General features: G+C 38.4%; 1 protein-coding gene and 2 long non-coding RNA genes across 3 annotated transcripts; all 3 read right to left on the bottom strand.

Annotated features, from left to right (window-relative positions):
* On the bottom strand, positions 4,188-5,113 carry LOC109822430. Its single transcript, XR_002242120.1, has 3 exons — positions 4,572-5,113; positions 4,379-4,487; positions 4,188-4,283 (listed from the first exon to the last, which is right to left on the bottom strand). It is a non-coding gene; the product is annotated as an uncharacterized LOC109822430 (long non-coding RNA).
* Positions 5,997-6,196, bottom strand: LOC109851444. The gene is made up of 2 exons (XR_002249831.1): positions 6,113-6,196; positions 5,997-6,048 (listed from the first exon to the last, which is right to left on the bottom strand). It is a non-coding gene; the product is annotated as an uncharacterized LOC109851444 (long non-coding RNA).
* Positions 8,151-9,227, bottom strand: LOC109821870 (ATP-dependent DNA helicase PIF1-like). The gene has a single exon (XM_020388024.1). It carries the CDS (start codon positions 9,225-9,227, stop codon positions 8,151-8,153), a length of 1,077 nt encoding a protein of 358 aa, XP_020243613.1.

The raw sequence follows: 13,502 nt of genomic DNA, 5'->3' as shown, positions 1-13,502 counted from the left end.
AAGGGAGTTCTGTGAGACAGCTCAAAGATCTGGAGGGTTATGTAAGATAAATAAAGTTTATGGGCGTTAGGTGCAACACCGCTCAAAGTTCAGGGAGTTTTGGGAAATTTACCCTTATTTTAAATAAACTAGTTGTATTGCACGTGCAATGCACGTGGTAAAATTTGTAATTTTTATTTAAAATATAATATTATTTATAGCAAGATGTTGCATAAATTTATGAATTAAATGTAATCAATATAACTAAGATATGAACATAAGCTTTAAATTCACAAGGTATGAACAATAAAATTATATTTAGTATGATTTTAATGCTCGAATTACTGAATCATGTTATATGTCTCAAGAAGCTTGCTTTGCACATTTGTCTAGCAGCATTGAAATATTTTAAGTATGGTCACTTATAAACATAATTTTTGGCTATAACTCATTAAAAAGATAAATGTATCAATTGATAAATGTGCATAATTAGCTAATTTGCTGTATTTCACCAATCTTGTAACCATTTTGTTCTTTTAAATCATAAACAATTAGTATTTGAATATACAAACATCCATTGTTCTAGATAGAAAATCATATTTGAATATACAAAAGTCTACTATTATAGATAGCCGATCAATTTGTTCCTTGAATCTTGTTGTAGTTCCCGCAGTTGATAGAGTTGTATACATAACATTTTCAATTCATAAAGCAGAAAATCAAGATGTCATAAGTAAAAATTTTTCCTTTTTTGCTGGCCTCATTGTGAAGAATTTCCTCCCAAGTTCTCACTTGCGGCAACAGGTTGATCAGAGTCAGATGATTCAACTGGATCAGCATATACATAGATCTCCTCCACATGAACACAGGCTTTTGTTTGAATTGAGAGTAGGTGAAGTGTAAGATAATAACAAGGACTGGAGTCTGAAATCTCAGTTGTTGCGTCGTAGTGAATCTGCAAGCATTAACTTTTCATTGAGTAAAGTAAAAAGAGCTAATAAATACAAAGATTTAACAGACAAATAGGCATATGCCACACTTCCTGCATTTTTGTATTTTCCGTGACATTATCACAGCTCTTTGACACGGAATATTCCTTGCCATCTTGCATGACGGTATTAGGAGCATTGACTTGTACCCAGCCATCTTCATAACTACTATTGCTATTATTCCTAGTAACGTTTTCTGGTATTGCCACAATTCCATTACCAAAACTTTCCTTGCATCCGTTAGTATCTATGAGAGTAACACCGTCTGCTAGCAATTCTTTTACAGCAGCTCAACAACGAACAGTGCACATGTACTCCTTATTACTTTCCTTGTGATCAGAAGAGTAATACGTGCATCAACGTTCACGGTAAAGAACAGCATAGAGACACAGGATACACCTTCAGAAACTTCCAGTAAATTCCTCCTAGCCATATATTATTATTTATGAAAATTTGCATGTAAAATAGTTAACCTCTCTAGAAGTTGAATACAACTTGAATAATTTATAATGATATTGATGGTATCTTTAATGTAATGGTGTTTTCTCTGTCAACTATTTCTAAAACTTACTAATCTCTAAAGGCATCAAATTTGCATTTTACAAAACCACCTGGAATGTAATTCTTCCTAGCAAATTGAGAATCTTCACTTGGTTATTATCTTTTAATAGACTGAACATCAAAGATAACCTCATGATCAATGGATCGCAGGGAGATACAATTATAGATCAAATCTAAGAAATTACGTGGAATCGTAGCCCAGCCAATACAACACTATGACTCTCACTTCCAGAAGCAACATCCTCATAGCACTCGTACAATATATCCATGCAAGGATAGTATGATGCACTATATGCAGCATTAAATTTTTTATTCCCCTCCTCGGAGAACTAATTGTACACAGAAAGCATGCCCTTAATGGATAGGTCACTTTCATAAGTCAGATCATGTAATATGATAAACTTAAACTATAAATTAGTTGTACCTTTGTCTAAATGGTCCTTGATATAATCCCAGTAATGCACTCAACATTGTTTTTGTAAGCAAGTTCCTCTGTCATTCCATTCTTTGTGTATCTTCTGAATAAAAACTCCACAATTCCATGAACAACACCAAGCAAAATACCTGAGCAGTAAGTACTCAGCACATGCAGCATAGTTAAATAAGAGATAAATATTGAATGCCACTGTGCTCACCTCGCTCTCCGAAGATGTCTCTCTTATACTGTTGCTCTAAGGTAGTGGCAAATGTAAAGGGAGAACCTAAAGCAACTGACCATTTTAGATGTAAAATGTTTTCAAATGTAAAATGTTTTCAAATGTTTGATGATACATTTATGAAACATAAAACAATACATGAACTTAAAATTGCAACTGACCGCAAGAAATTAATTAGGTTAAACAGTTCTAATTGTTAACAAAATTTAGCAAGTGTTGTTTAAAGGAAAAGTATTGACTTGACGTCAGATGAACTTACTCAAATTTCAACAAATTTGAATCCTCTCTTGCAGTTTCTAGTGGAACATCGAAGACGATGAACTTAATCATCCACTAAAAGTTTATGACATAAGTTGAATGTAACTTCTAACATACTCCTGTCCATTGCACTCATTTGTATTTTAGGAAAAACATACAACAACACGATGAACATTTGTGTATCTGTGATATCACGTTGGACCCTCATATGAAAAGATGTAGATGAGGATATGTGCATTGGGGAGTAATGGAAATAGTCCAAGACAATGAAAGAAAGAATTCGGGTTGACAACAACATCTGTTTCTGGTCTTGAAGGATTATGCACCCACAGAGAAGAGTTAGTACCATCTATTTCACTTTCAAATCCAAGCCGTAGGAGAAGGTTTTACCTTTTGGGAGGGTTGTAAATGCATATGAGGGGTTAGTACAACCATAATATCTTCTACATACAAACCGCATGAAAAGTAAGGTTTACAGTTTACCCTGTTGTACAAAAAGATTTGTTTATTTACTAATATCCACAATTATAGCAAGGAACACACAGAGTGTTTTAAAAAAAGATTTGTTTATTTACTAATATCCACAATTCTATTAAGGAACAGACAGAGTAACGAAAACGCCATAAAGGAAAAGCTGTCAAAAAAAAAGGAAAGAAATACTGTACAAATCATTGGCCCTATATTAAAAGCTTAAAGAAAAATGTAAATCAGATTTACGGATAAAGAACTGAAGACCTAGAGATGGAAAATGAGAAAAGCACTAAAACTCAATAGCCTTTAGACATGACTAAAAAGAAATTATTAATCACTAAGTTCCTTACTCGACATGTTACGATCTTGAAGGAATATGCTGAACATAGGTCTGGAAGAAGTTTATTTCTTACAAGAAGAGTTAAACTAATCTAAGTTCCTGACTTGACATATAACAAAGAAAGTAAATTTACTCAAAACATTACATGCAGAAGGTACAGATGAACTTCAAAATTAACCACGTTTATTATTTATTATCTACTAACCTGTGCAGCATCTGAAATCAGTAATAGCACAAGGTCCCTGCCTGAGACAGTTTCCCAGATATCACCCAAGGTTCCACTCTCTTCAATAAATCCAGCATCATGTGCCTCCTGAAAAGAACGTGAGCCCTTCCTCAATCCAATCTGAAAAAACAACAAAAATTGCCCAAAGAATCACAAAGCAAACCTACAATATAAGGGCAATCAAGAACTCAACTTTCATCACAAGGCAAACATACAATATAAGGGCAATCAAGAACCTAACTTTTGCTTGAATATGAGACAGTTTTAAATATCAGTTCATAAAAATAGAAATCTCTGGTTTTTCACATGCACAGAATGACATTCCGGCCACCGTTCAACTTTATTGAAGATTAACTTTTAACATCATTCTTAATTATAATGACCTAGTCACAGTTGAAAAAGTAGGAAATAAGCATGTTTAAGCTTCTAAATGTTGACATCATAGGCATACAAAAGGTGGTGTTAAATCTGAAAAACATCTCCATTATCCTAGGGTATCTTAATTCGGAGATCCAGCTTTAGCAATAAATTTGAGAGGTTATTTCTTAAGTCTTTCCTTTGTAAAGTTCATAATTTGTACAGTGCTGCTCCTTAAAGAAATCAGTTACCTTGAGGACGAGCTGATGACAGTGGAGGTGTAGTTGCTTGCATTGATTGAAGGCTAACTTATTGTTTGTCATAAGGAGGATGTTTCTGATCAATGACTTGATATCTGTATTTTGCTGAAGGCTCTGAAGACATAGGTATAGAATGCCGCTATTCTATGAATTGTATTTGCTCAGCACACTTGTTAGATGAGATAACTGCAGATATATTGATTTTATTAATTAACCATTTATCTATTTAAGAAGAAATATGATTAGATATACAAATTTTTGAAATTCAATTTGATATTTACCTGCCATGATTAAAGTTGTAATATCATCCTATCCAGACGATCAATTTTTGGTATGAAATCTAGTAGTAGGCAATCTTCATTGATTATTCTTTTAAAAAACACTGAGAACCTGGACATGTAAAAAAATAGATATAAATAAATTTTGACTACTTAAAGAAATAAATTAGAATAACAATTTTGTGAAATTAGCTACCTTCTCTAAAGAAAGCTATTGTTTCCTCTCAACAGGTTCAGGAAGCTGTGCTTGGTCATCATTTTTCTTGCAAACGACTCATCGACAATATATTTTGTGCAGTATAGATAAGTTAAAAATAGTTGACATGAAAATTTAAATTAATAAAGTGAACTATTCTATGAATATGTATTTTGATTCATATAATTAAATGTTAAATTTAAGTTAATAACTGCAATAACAATCAAAGCATGCAATATTTATCAAACAACTATATGAGCATATGCGTATAAATCATAAATTGTCCTAACAAATTTAACTCATCAATTAATAAAGTTAAAAAGCCTATGAAAAGCACATGTAAAATCCTTTAACAAATTTGTAAATGTAATTAAAAATAAAAAACATTAATGTTTATTTTTTGTTGGCCTTTGATCAATCCTTTTCCACCTTGATCTTCTTTTTTGGTAATTCCAGAAATGAATCATCATCTTCAATGTTGATTGTGATGTCCTCTTGGTTTTGGATTTCTTGTGCTATTATCTTTCCTTGTGCACGTTCATCCTTTGACTTCTCATCCAACTTTACAACTTGTGCACGTTCATCCTTTGACTTCTCATCCAACTTTACAAGGAACTTGTATGTCTTTCCGATGTTGAGAACAAACTTTTGAAAGAATGAACTCTGATTTTTTTTCTGTTTTAATGAGGAAAAAATTAATATCTTATACATGAAATATATTGTTTTATATGTATAAAATGTAATAAAGTTAGAATTTACCTCTTTTATATCATCCAAGAATTTTTGAGCATCGCATCCTATCAATGTTTCTGCTGCGTCAAAAAGTGTGACTCTTGCACTGTCTTTTTCGTCTTCCACTATGATTTTGACAACATATCTACATTTTGTATTATATTGTGCATAAGATGATTTTTATATATTTAATCTTTATAATTTTATTTCATGAGAAATTGATAGTACTTTACCTTGGTATACTGTCTTCATTGTTCTTTTGACAATTTTGACATTTGTCATAAATATTTTTGTCAACCTTTTTATTGCAGCCTGTGCATGAGTAGTACCAAGCCTCATGTCTATTTAAGATATTACTTATTTTTCCAATAAAGCTGCCATATTTAGCCTGTAGATTTGTAAAAATTTAGTTAGTTATAATTGTAGTTTACATATATTTAGATAAATAAATTATAAATTTTAAAATAATATAAAAAAATATAGTAAACAATGTATTTTATAAAAATTAATGCAAAAGTAATAATTCTAAATTTATTTGAATCATCAATGAAACAATATCCATTTATTTTATTTTTTTTAAAACTTAAGCTCTTGATTCATGACTAATTTATAGTATGAATTTTAATATCATACCTTTGATGAGTCTTGTGAAGCTTGCATAATGTCACCAATATTCATTTCCGTTGCATTTTTAAATAGCCTTGACGGAGCACCATTAGTCTTGATCTTTTCTTTTGAAAGAGCCCTGCATATAATTTGAAAAATATTTAAATTTTAATTTATTAAGTTACCTTTTTTATTTGAATTACCATTCTCGCATGTCCTTAGCAAGTTGTATATCGGGGTTGATAAATAATGTTGATGCAATTTGTGAAGTCAAGCACAACTCTCCTGCATATATAATAGTTATAATTAGAATTTGATATTATTTGATAATTATATCTACAATTCAATTTAAAAAATGATACCTTTGTACAATGATATTTTGAAATCTGATAGCGCTATTATAGTTGTCTCATGCATATTTCCTTCAATCATTGAGCCTTCATTGACCGCTAAATCTCCGAATAAAGTTACAGACACTGTTATGTCACTGTATAAGAGAAGTTAGACAATTTTAGGTTAATATGTTAAATTTTGAATAAATAATTTATTGTGAAATTAAAGCATGTGTGTATACTCTTTGTCTACTATAATGATGTCCCGCCTTGTGTCTGCCTTATTATATCTTGTAACGTACTTGATCATAGGCTTGACATTTGCTATCATTGCAAGAACATCTGCACATTAATTTATAATAAGTTAAAAATTATTTTATAAATTTATAAATTAAAAATTAAAGATGTTTACAAATACTTACTTATATTCCTTGTATCCTCGTTGGAAATTGCGTCTTTGATTGAGATAAAGTTATTCAATACCTTATCAAATTGAAATTCTGCTTTTGACTCTTTGATAGAAATGTTTTTAGTCAATGTCAACTCAATTGACTCATGTACATTTCCATAAAGCGGGTTTATTGGTTTGACCTCTCCATTTGAGATGTAAAGAACATTATTCTTCTGAAGCATGTGCTTATACATTTCAATAGTTTCTCCAAACATAACACCTTGTATTTTTTTCCCCTGCAAATATTACTAATATTATCTCACAAATATCAACAAATATCAATAACCATATCTATGTGGGAAACTTTTAAATAAAAATTCCCTAGGTTTGATTGAAATATATCCATTAATTTTGGGAAAAAAATTACATTTTAAGTCATCAACAAAACTAACCTTATTTATATAAAGTCAAGTAACAAATTTAATCGTTTTTATGGATTAGCTCTTTGTAAAAAATGAATTACATGTTGCTTAACTATTTAATAAACATAGTAAGGTGATAATATTTAATATAAGAATAAGCATCAACAATTATAATATAATTATTATAAATTTATAAAAATTTGAGAAGGCTTTGCATAGATTTAAAATAACGATTGCTATAGCATGATAAAAAGTTATGCATATTGTACTTGAAAATTGTATGTATTACTTTATTTAAGAATAAGTATCAACAAATATCAATAGAATTATAGCATGTAGAATTTTGCTACATTACCTCTGAGTCTGCAAAAATTAATTTGAGTAGTTTTCCTGATCCTTTGTTGTTCTCATAAGATGACTCGATAGTTCTTAGGATAACAACAAGAATAGTCCAATCTCTTTGAAATTTTTTTAGTTGGCGTATGTGGATGTGTGGAATTGTTGCTTCGTTAGTGGATGCCATCGTTCCTGCAAGATTTTGAATAGTTTGTTATATGTAAATAACAAAGCATTTGAAGTACTAAATAAACTCAAAAGAAAATTAAATGAGACTATTTCTATATCAAAGATGTGAAACTATTTATAGTAATTTGAATTTATTAATTAATAATTTTATTTACAATGTTTAAAGTTATGTTAATTTTAATTAGTACATTAATTTGAATGAAATGATTGAATGATCTAATAATGAATTGTAAGTTTTTTAAATAATTTTAAGAATAAAACTTTAATAAAAATTGCATCTACTTATTATATAATAAATTACTAACCTTCAAAAATGTTATTGGTCATATGAATTATTCCTTGTGGTCGTTTGGATGGAGAACTTCCTTGTATACAACATTTTTTGTGTATTGTCCCTCTTCTGCACATTTTCCATCTGATCTTATTAAGACCTTGGTTGTCATCATGGAAGTACCCCGCGATAAAGCAACATATAATTGTCCATGAGAGAACACTGGTTCAGGTAGATAAATACCTACGTTAGGTATTGTTTGCCCTTGGGATTTATTAATTGTCATTGCAAAACATAATCTTATGGGAAATTGTTTGCGTTTGAACTTGAATGGTAATCCTTCATCTTCTGCTGGTGACAATGGTATTCTTGGCAAGAAAACTTCTTTCCCAGCATGTTGTCCCATTGTGATTTTAATGGTATTCTTGGCAAGAAAACTTCTTTCCCAGCATGTTGTCCCATTGTGATTTTAGCTTGAATTATATTGGAGTTAAAATCTTGACATACCATTCTTGTACCATTGCATAGTCCATTAGTTGGATCCAAGTTCCTTAGTAAAATAATTGGACAATATTTTTTCAACAGTAGCTTGTGTGGCGGTAGTCCATTAGGGAGCAGAGTGTTCAAAAATTCTTCTTGGTAATGATGATTAGTGTCATCAACTGCTTCATCAAAGCTATAGAATTCTTTTCCTTCTCCTGGAAACCTTTTTATTAGTCTATCATTTAACATGTCAACATATTCATTTTTTGTTGCAAGGATAGCTCTATCTTTCATATAGTCAATGGACGTGAAATTTTCAGCTAAAGATGGAAAAATTGAATTTATGAGAGAATCTTCCGGTAATTCATCACCTTGATTCTTGATCAACATTGCAGTAGGCAGTTTTATAAGATCCTCTGTTACTGTTGGTTCATCTCCATTCCCAATTCTAAGAAGAAATTCACTGAATGCTGTGTCTGATTTTGCTCTCATATTTTTTGAAAGTTGTAGTTTGATCATTTTTCTCCATAAATGTGAGCTTACTAAACTTTCTTTGATAGTTTGTGATCTTGTTGAGCGAGGCACCACTGGTAAAACTTGTCTGAAATCACCACCAAATACAATAACTTTTCCGCCAAATGGTTCATCTTTATCCATTAAATCTCTTAGTGTTCTATCCAACGTTTCAATTGCAACGCGTTTAGCCATAGCAGCCTCGTCCCAAATTATTAGACGAGCTATTCTAAGGAGTTTTGATGTTCCATCTTGCTTTGATATACCGCACATAGATGAATCTGTTGTTGGGATTTTGATTTTAAATCTTGAGTGTGCTGTTCTTCCACCAGGCATTATTACAGCTGCTACACCTGATGTCGCTGTAGCAAGAGCTATCATACCTTGTGATCTTACTTTGGCAAGTAGAGCGCGATATAAATAAGTCTTTGTAGACGGTAAAAAATACCTCTATGGGTCTACAGGAAATTTGCCTACGAGAAGAGCTCGCACGCCCAGTTCTCTGGCACGCACCTAAACCGCGTAGACGTCGACTGTACTCAAGTCCAGGTTCGCCTAACGGTATACTCGCCAGCACGAGTTAGGGTCGATCAGGATGGCGGAAATTCGCTCTTCGCTCAACTCGCCTGCCCGAGTTCGGAGTCGAATCCGCCAGCAAGCCCCAAAACCGTCAGTACAGCTGGGTATCCACTACCCCACATGCTGAGATGGACCTTCCCATCTCTCTCGACCCGAAGGGAGAGAGAGCACAGTACCCCAGGACCGTCAAACGGCCGCCCACAGTGCACACAGCGCGAAGGACTGGACAGGCGTCGAGTCAACCTGAGCATTCATAAATGCGACTCACCTCGGCTGTCTGAACCAAGAGCTGGATCCGTCGGCACTCGGCAAGCTGGCTAGACCCACTCGAGTACTGTACACCTACTTCACCGCCTCTCCTGACCGGAAAGGAGAAAGCGTCGTGCTCAAAGCACGCCGGGCGGTCACGCACAGTACAAGTGATCGGACAGACACTTCATCGATCTGCGAACTCATAAATGCGGTTCATTAATGCTGGTCAAATCCACTCGGATAGCAGTCGTTTGTTGCCTCACATACAAGAATGGGCCTTCCCATCGTAGGTGACAGGACATAAAGCACAATCCCTGGAATGACCATTCATGGTATCGAGGAACGGCGAGACGTCTCTGAAGAGGATGTGGTCACATCCCACAATTCAAGGAGAAGTCAAGCTGTCCTTCTTTCATTTAAAAACCCCTTCCAGCACGATGGAAGAGAGGTCGCAAAACTTGGAGAAAAAAGAGTTGAGACCAAGCTGTTAGCAAATCCTTGCATTACAGCACTGCTGCCTAGTTCCGAGCTCCGATCGCCGACGAACTAAGCAGACCCGAACTCCATTGCCCCGAGCTTCTACTGCGAACTGAAGCTCTCCAGCAACCTCATTCAAACGGTCCAAGGGAAGCAGACTCGACCCGAGCATCGAGCGAAGCGTCCTATAGCCACCTAAAGTCCCCACACAAAACAAAGAGGGCCTTCCCTCTGCTTCTGTTGTAAACATTTGATTTGTTAGTTTGTAATAAGCTTTCTTATAAATACAAACGAAACTCCTTTCTTCGGAAGAATCAAATTTTCACCCTACAGAAGATGGCGACCACAGTGGGAGCAGCTGTTTCATCGAGTGAAATGGTGGTGGCTCAGTTTGATGAGGTTACTATCGGGACGACAGTAGAGTCCCTCGAAATCGAGTTCGACCAGGCCAAGTACGAAGAATACTTGTCCTCCTCCTCCTCGGGTGGCAATGCGTCCCGCAAACGCCACAGAGCTGTGCGCCGAGGCCGACCTCAGACGGTCAAAGCCTCCGCACCCGAGGGTTCCAACCGAGTCTCATCGGAGGAGCCCACTCCCTCGCGATCGATCAAGGCCAAGCCAGAGATCGAGCGCAAGAGGCAAGGGTCTGCCAGATGGATCGCCAAGCGGTCCACACAGACACCTACCTCGGAGGAAGCGCCGGTTCACTCCGGCACAAACCGCAATGCCACAACCCACGGTGACGTTCTCCCCGCTGGGAGAACTAACCAACAGCGACGGCAAACACCCGTCAGACAGGGGGTCCAAACCTCCATTTCTCATAATGGCCTGAACCATCACACAGGCCCGAGAAACACTAGACGGGAAGGCAAGCTGCCCGACCTCAGAAGGCCCTCCAAATCAGGAGCGTCAACCGAGGACAGCAGAGCCATCCGCTCAGGAGGACTTCGCTTCTCAGGTCATATCCCTGATGCGAACAAACCACACCGAGCATACGAGCTTACCCAAGTAGGCGAATCCTCGAAGGCTGGCGAGCCTCGCCATAATCATTTGGCGGATAAACGTAAAGGAAAGGAAATAGGCGGTTCCTCCCGAACCCGCTCTTCTAAACACGGGGTCGAAACTCGCCCACATACTGGAATTCGCTCAAACGCGAAGACTCGCCAGTCAAGGCGAGATCGCCTGACTCCAACACCAAGGCGTTCCACCCAACACGCGCCAGAGAGAGCGCCCAAAAATCTCTCGTCAGCTCACCAGAGCGACTCTTCTGAGGCCCGGGGTTGTCACCAACCACCCGTAGAAGACCTCAGAGAATTCTTGACTCGCAAACGCACTATTCACGAGGCGAATCCTCAGTGTCATTGCGAGAGACTCATCCACACGGTCCTCGCCGACTGCCAATGCGTTGGAACGGCGAAACCTTCGGTATTTGAGAGGCTTTCTCAACAGGCCTCTCGACCGAGGCCCTCCCGTCGAAGGCGCCGTCACCAGAAAAGACGCGCTGCTGACGACCTGGAACTCTCATCCGCCACAGTCAACATGACGGATAAAGGGAAGGCGGTACTCTCCGACTCGCCAGACTCGGACTCCGTCTTAAGACCTAACACCCGGTCTGCCCGACGCCGGCAGGAAGGCATATTCCAGCGAACCCGTAGTCGCCGGGGGGTAAGTATTGGGTTTGACTATTCCACCCTAATACCTCCCTCCTGCGGCGAAGATGAGGTTCATTCGGCGGCGGCCACATCCCAGACCTCGCGCTCAAGTCAAGACGCGCAGGCGAGGGCGCACATGACCGATACCAACCACGAGCAGACAATGGCTCAAAAGTTGGAGGCACAGCAGGCGACCATCGACTCTCTAAGAGAGATGATGGAGCAACTGCTGAGCAAGAAGAAAAAGAAGGGAACCCAACGTCCCTTGCCCCGGCAGACTAGGGATAAAGAATGGGTACCACCTCACCGTCCAGCGGCTGAGACGGAGGATGATCGACAATCCGATTACTCCTCCAAAACATCGATAGGAACGTCGCACACCGCGGATAGCACCCGTGACAAAAGATTCGACGAGTTCCAGGACCAACTGAACGCGCTGAAGCTTCAGCAAAACATGAACAAGCTGGGGGTGGTACGTTGGTACAGTTTGATGGCAAGGGGTCACCCTCGCAGCACATCTATTATTTTATGGCGCAAACCGGATTCCTTACCGGGAATGACGCCATTCTCACTCGACTGTTCATAGGTACCCTCAAGGGGGTGGCCTTTGAGTGGTTCCGCAAACTGGAGCCTGGCTCCATCAAGGCATGGGCCGACGTCGAAAAGCTCTTCCTCGCCCGCTTCTTCGACGACGACACGGAAGTGTCAATGGCCACTCTCCTCGCTGAGAAGCAGCGTAAGTCGGAGTCAGTTAACGACTTCGTAAAGAGATTTCGAAATCGATCAGTCCACTGTCGAGACCAAGTTTCCGAGGCGATGCTGATCGAGATGTGCCGCAACAATCTGTCGATCCACATCCTGTCCAAAATAGGGGCAGTTGAAACCCGGACTTGGAAGGAACTTGTTCGCCAAGGCGAGCAAGTTGAAAATATGATCAAGAGGCTGGAGGCCGAAGAGCCACAGTCCAAAAAGGGAGCAGCAGAACCAGCGGCGCCAAAGAACCCTCCTCGATCGAAGGGAAAAGAGGCTATGGCCGTAGACTCTGCCGCGGCGCCAAAGTTCGTTCAAAAGCCGAAACCCAGGCAATTTGAACCACGCCCCCAGCGGCAATATGATTTCAAAGAAGACCAGGTAGTGGCGACTCTCGACACTCTACTCAAGAGTGGGCGAATTAAGTTGCCAGAAGCCGCCAAACCGGAGGAGGCGGACAAAACCGGTGACCCAAGTTACTGTGCATATCATAGGTTCCTTGGGCATCACACAACCAAGTGCTACGTCCTCAAGGACAAACTCCAGGCCCTCTACGACGCGGGGGTCTTGAAGAAAGAGAAGGTCCAAAAGCAGGTGACGGCGAACATGGTCACTTTGAGCTTTGGGACGGGTCTCCCGGAGGTTCAAGCTCTGGCGGGGATAATTCCTATCCCCAAGGCGGTTTTGAAGATCACTAACGACGATCCTCATAACCAGCGGGAGAAGGGTTTGGTTCCACAAACTCTGCCATCAGGGCAAGTGATGTGGGTCCATCCGGGCCTCCTCGACGACGAGCAGTGGACCGCACAGCCTTCCAAGGAGGCTAAGAGGAAACATTGCAACGCGGTCACCGCCATCCTGGATACAGACGACGCGACGATGACTGCCTTAACCGACTCTGAAGAAGACACCAACGTCTTCGCCACGAGAGTCGGAAAGGAGTTTG

Source organism: Asparagus officinalis, chromosome 8 (genome assembly GCF_001876935.1).
Source record: "Asparagus officinalis chromosome 8, Aspof.V1, whole genome shotgun sequence".
Classification (NCBI taxonomy): domain Eukaryota; kingdom Viridiplantae; phylum Streptophyta; class Magnoliopsida; order Asparagales; family Asparagaceae; genus Asparagus; species Asparagus officinalis.
The sequence above is the reverse complement of the archived record's forward strand: the minus strand, read 5'-3'. Positions and strand labels throughout refer to the sequence as shown.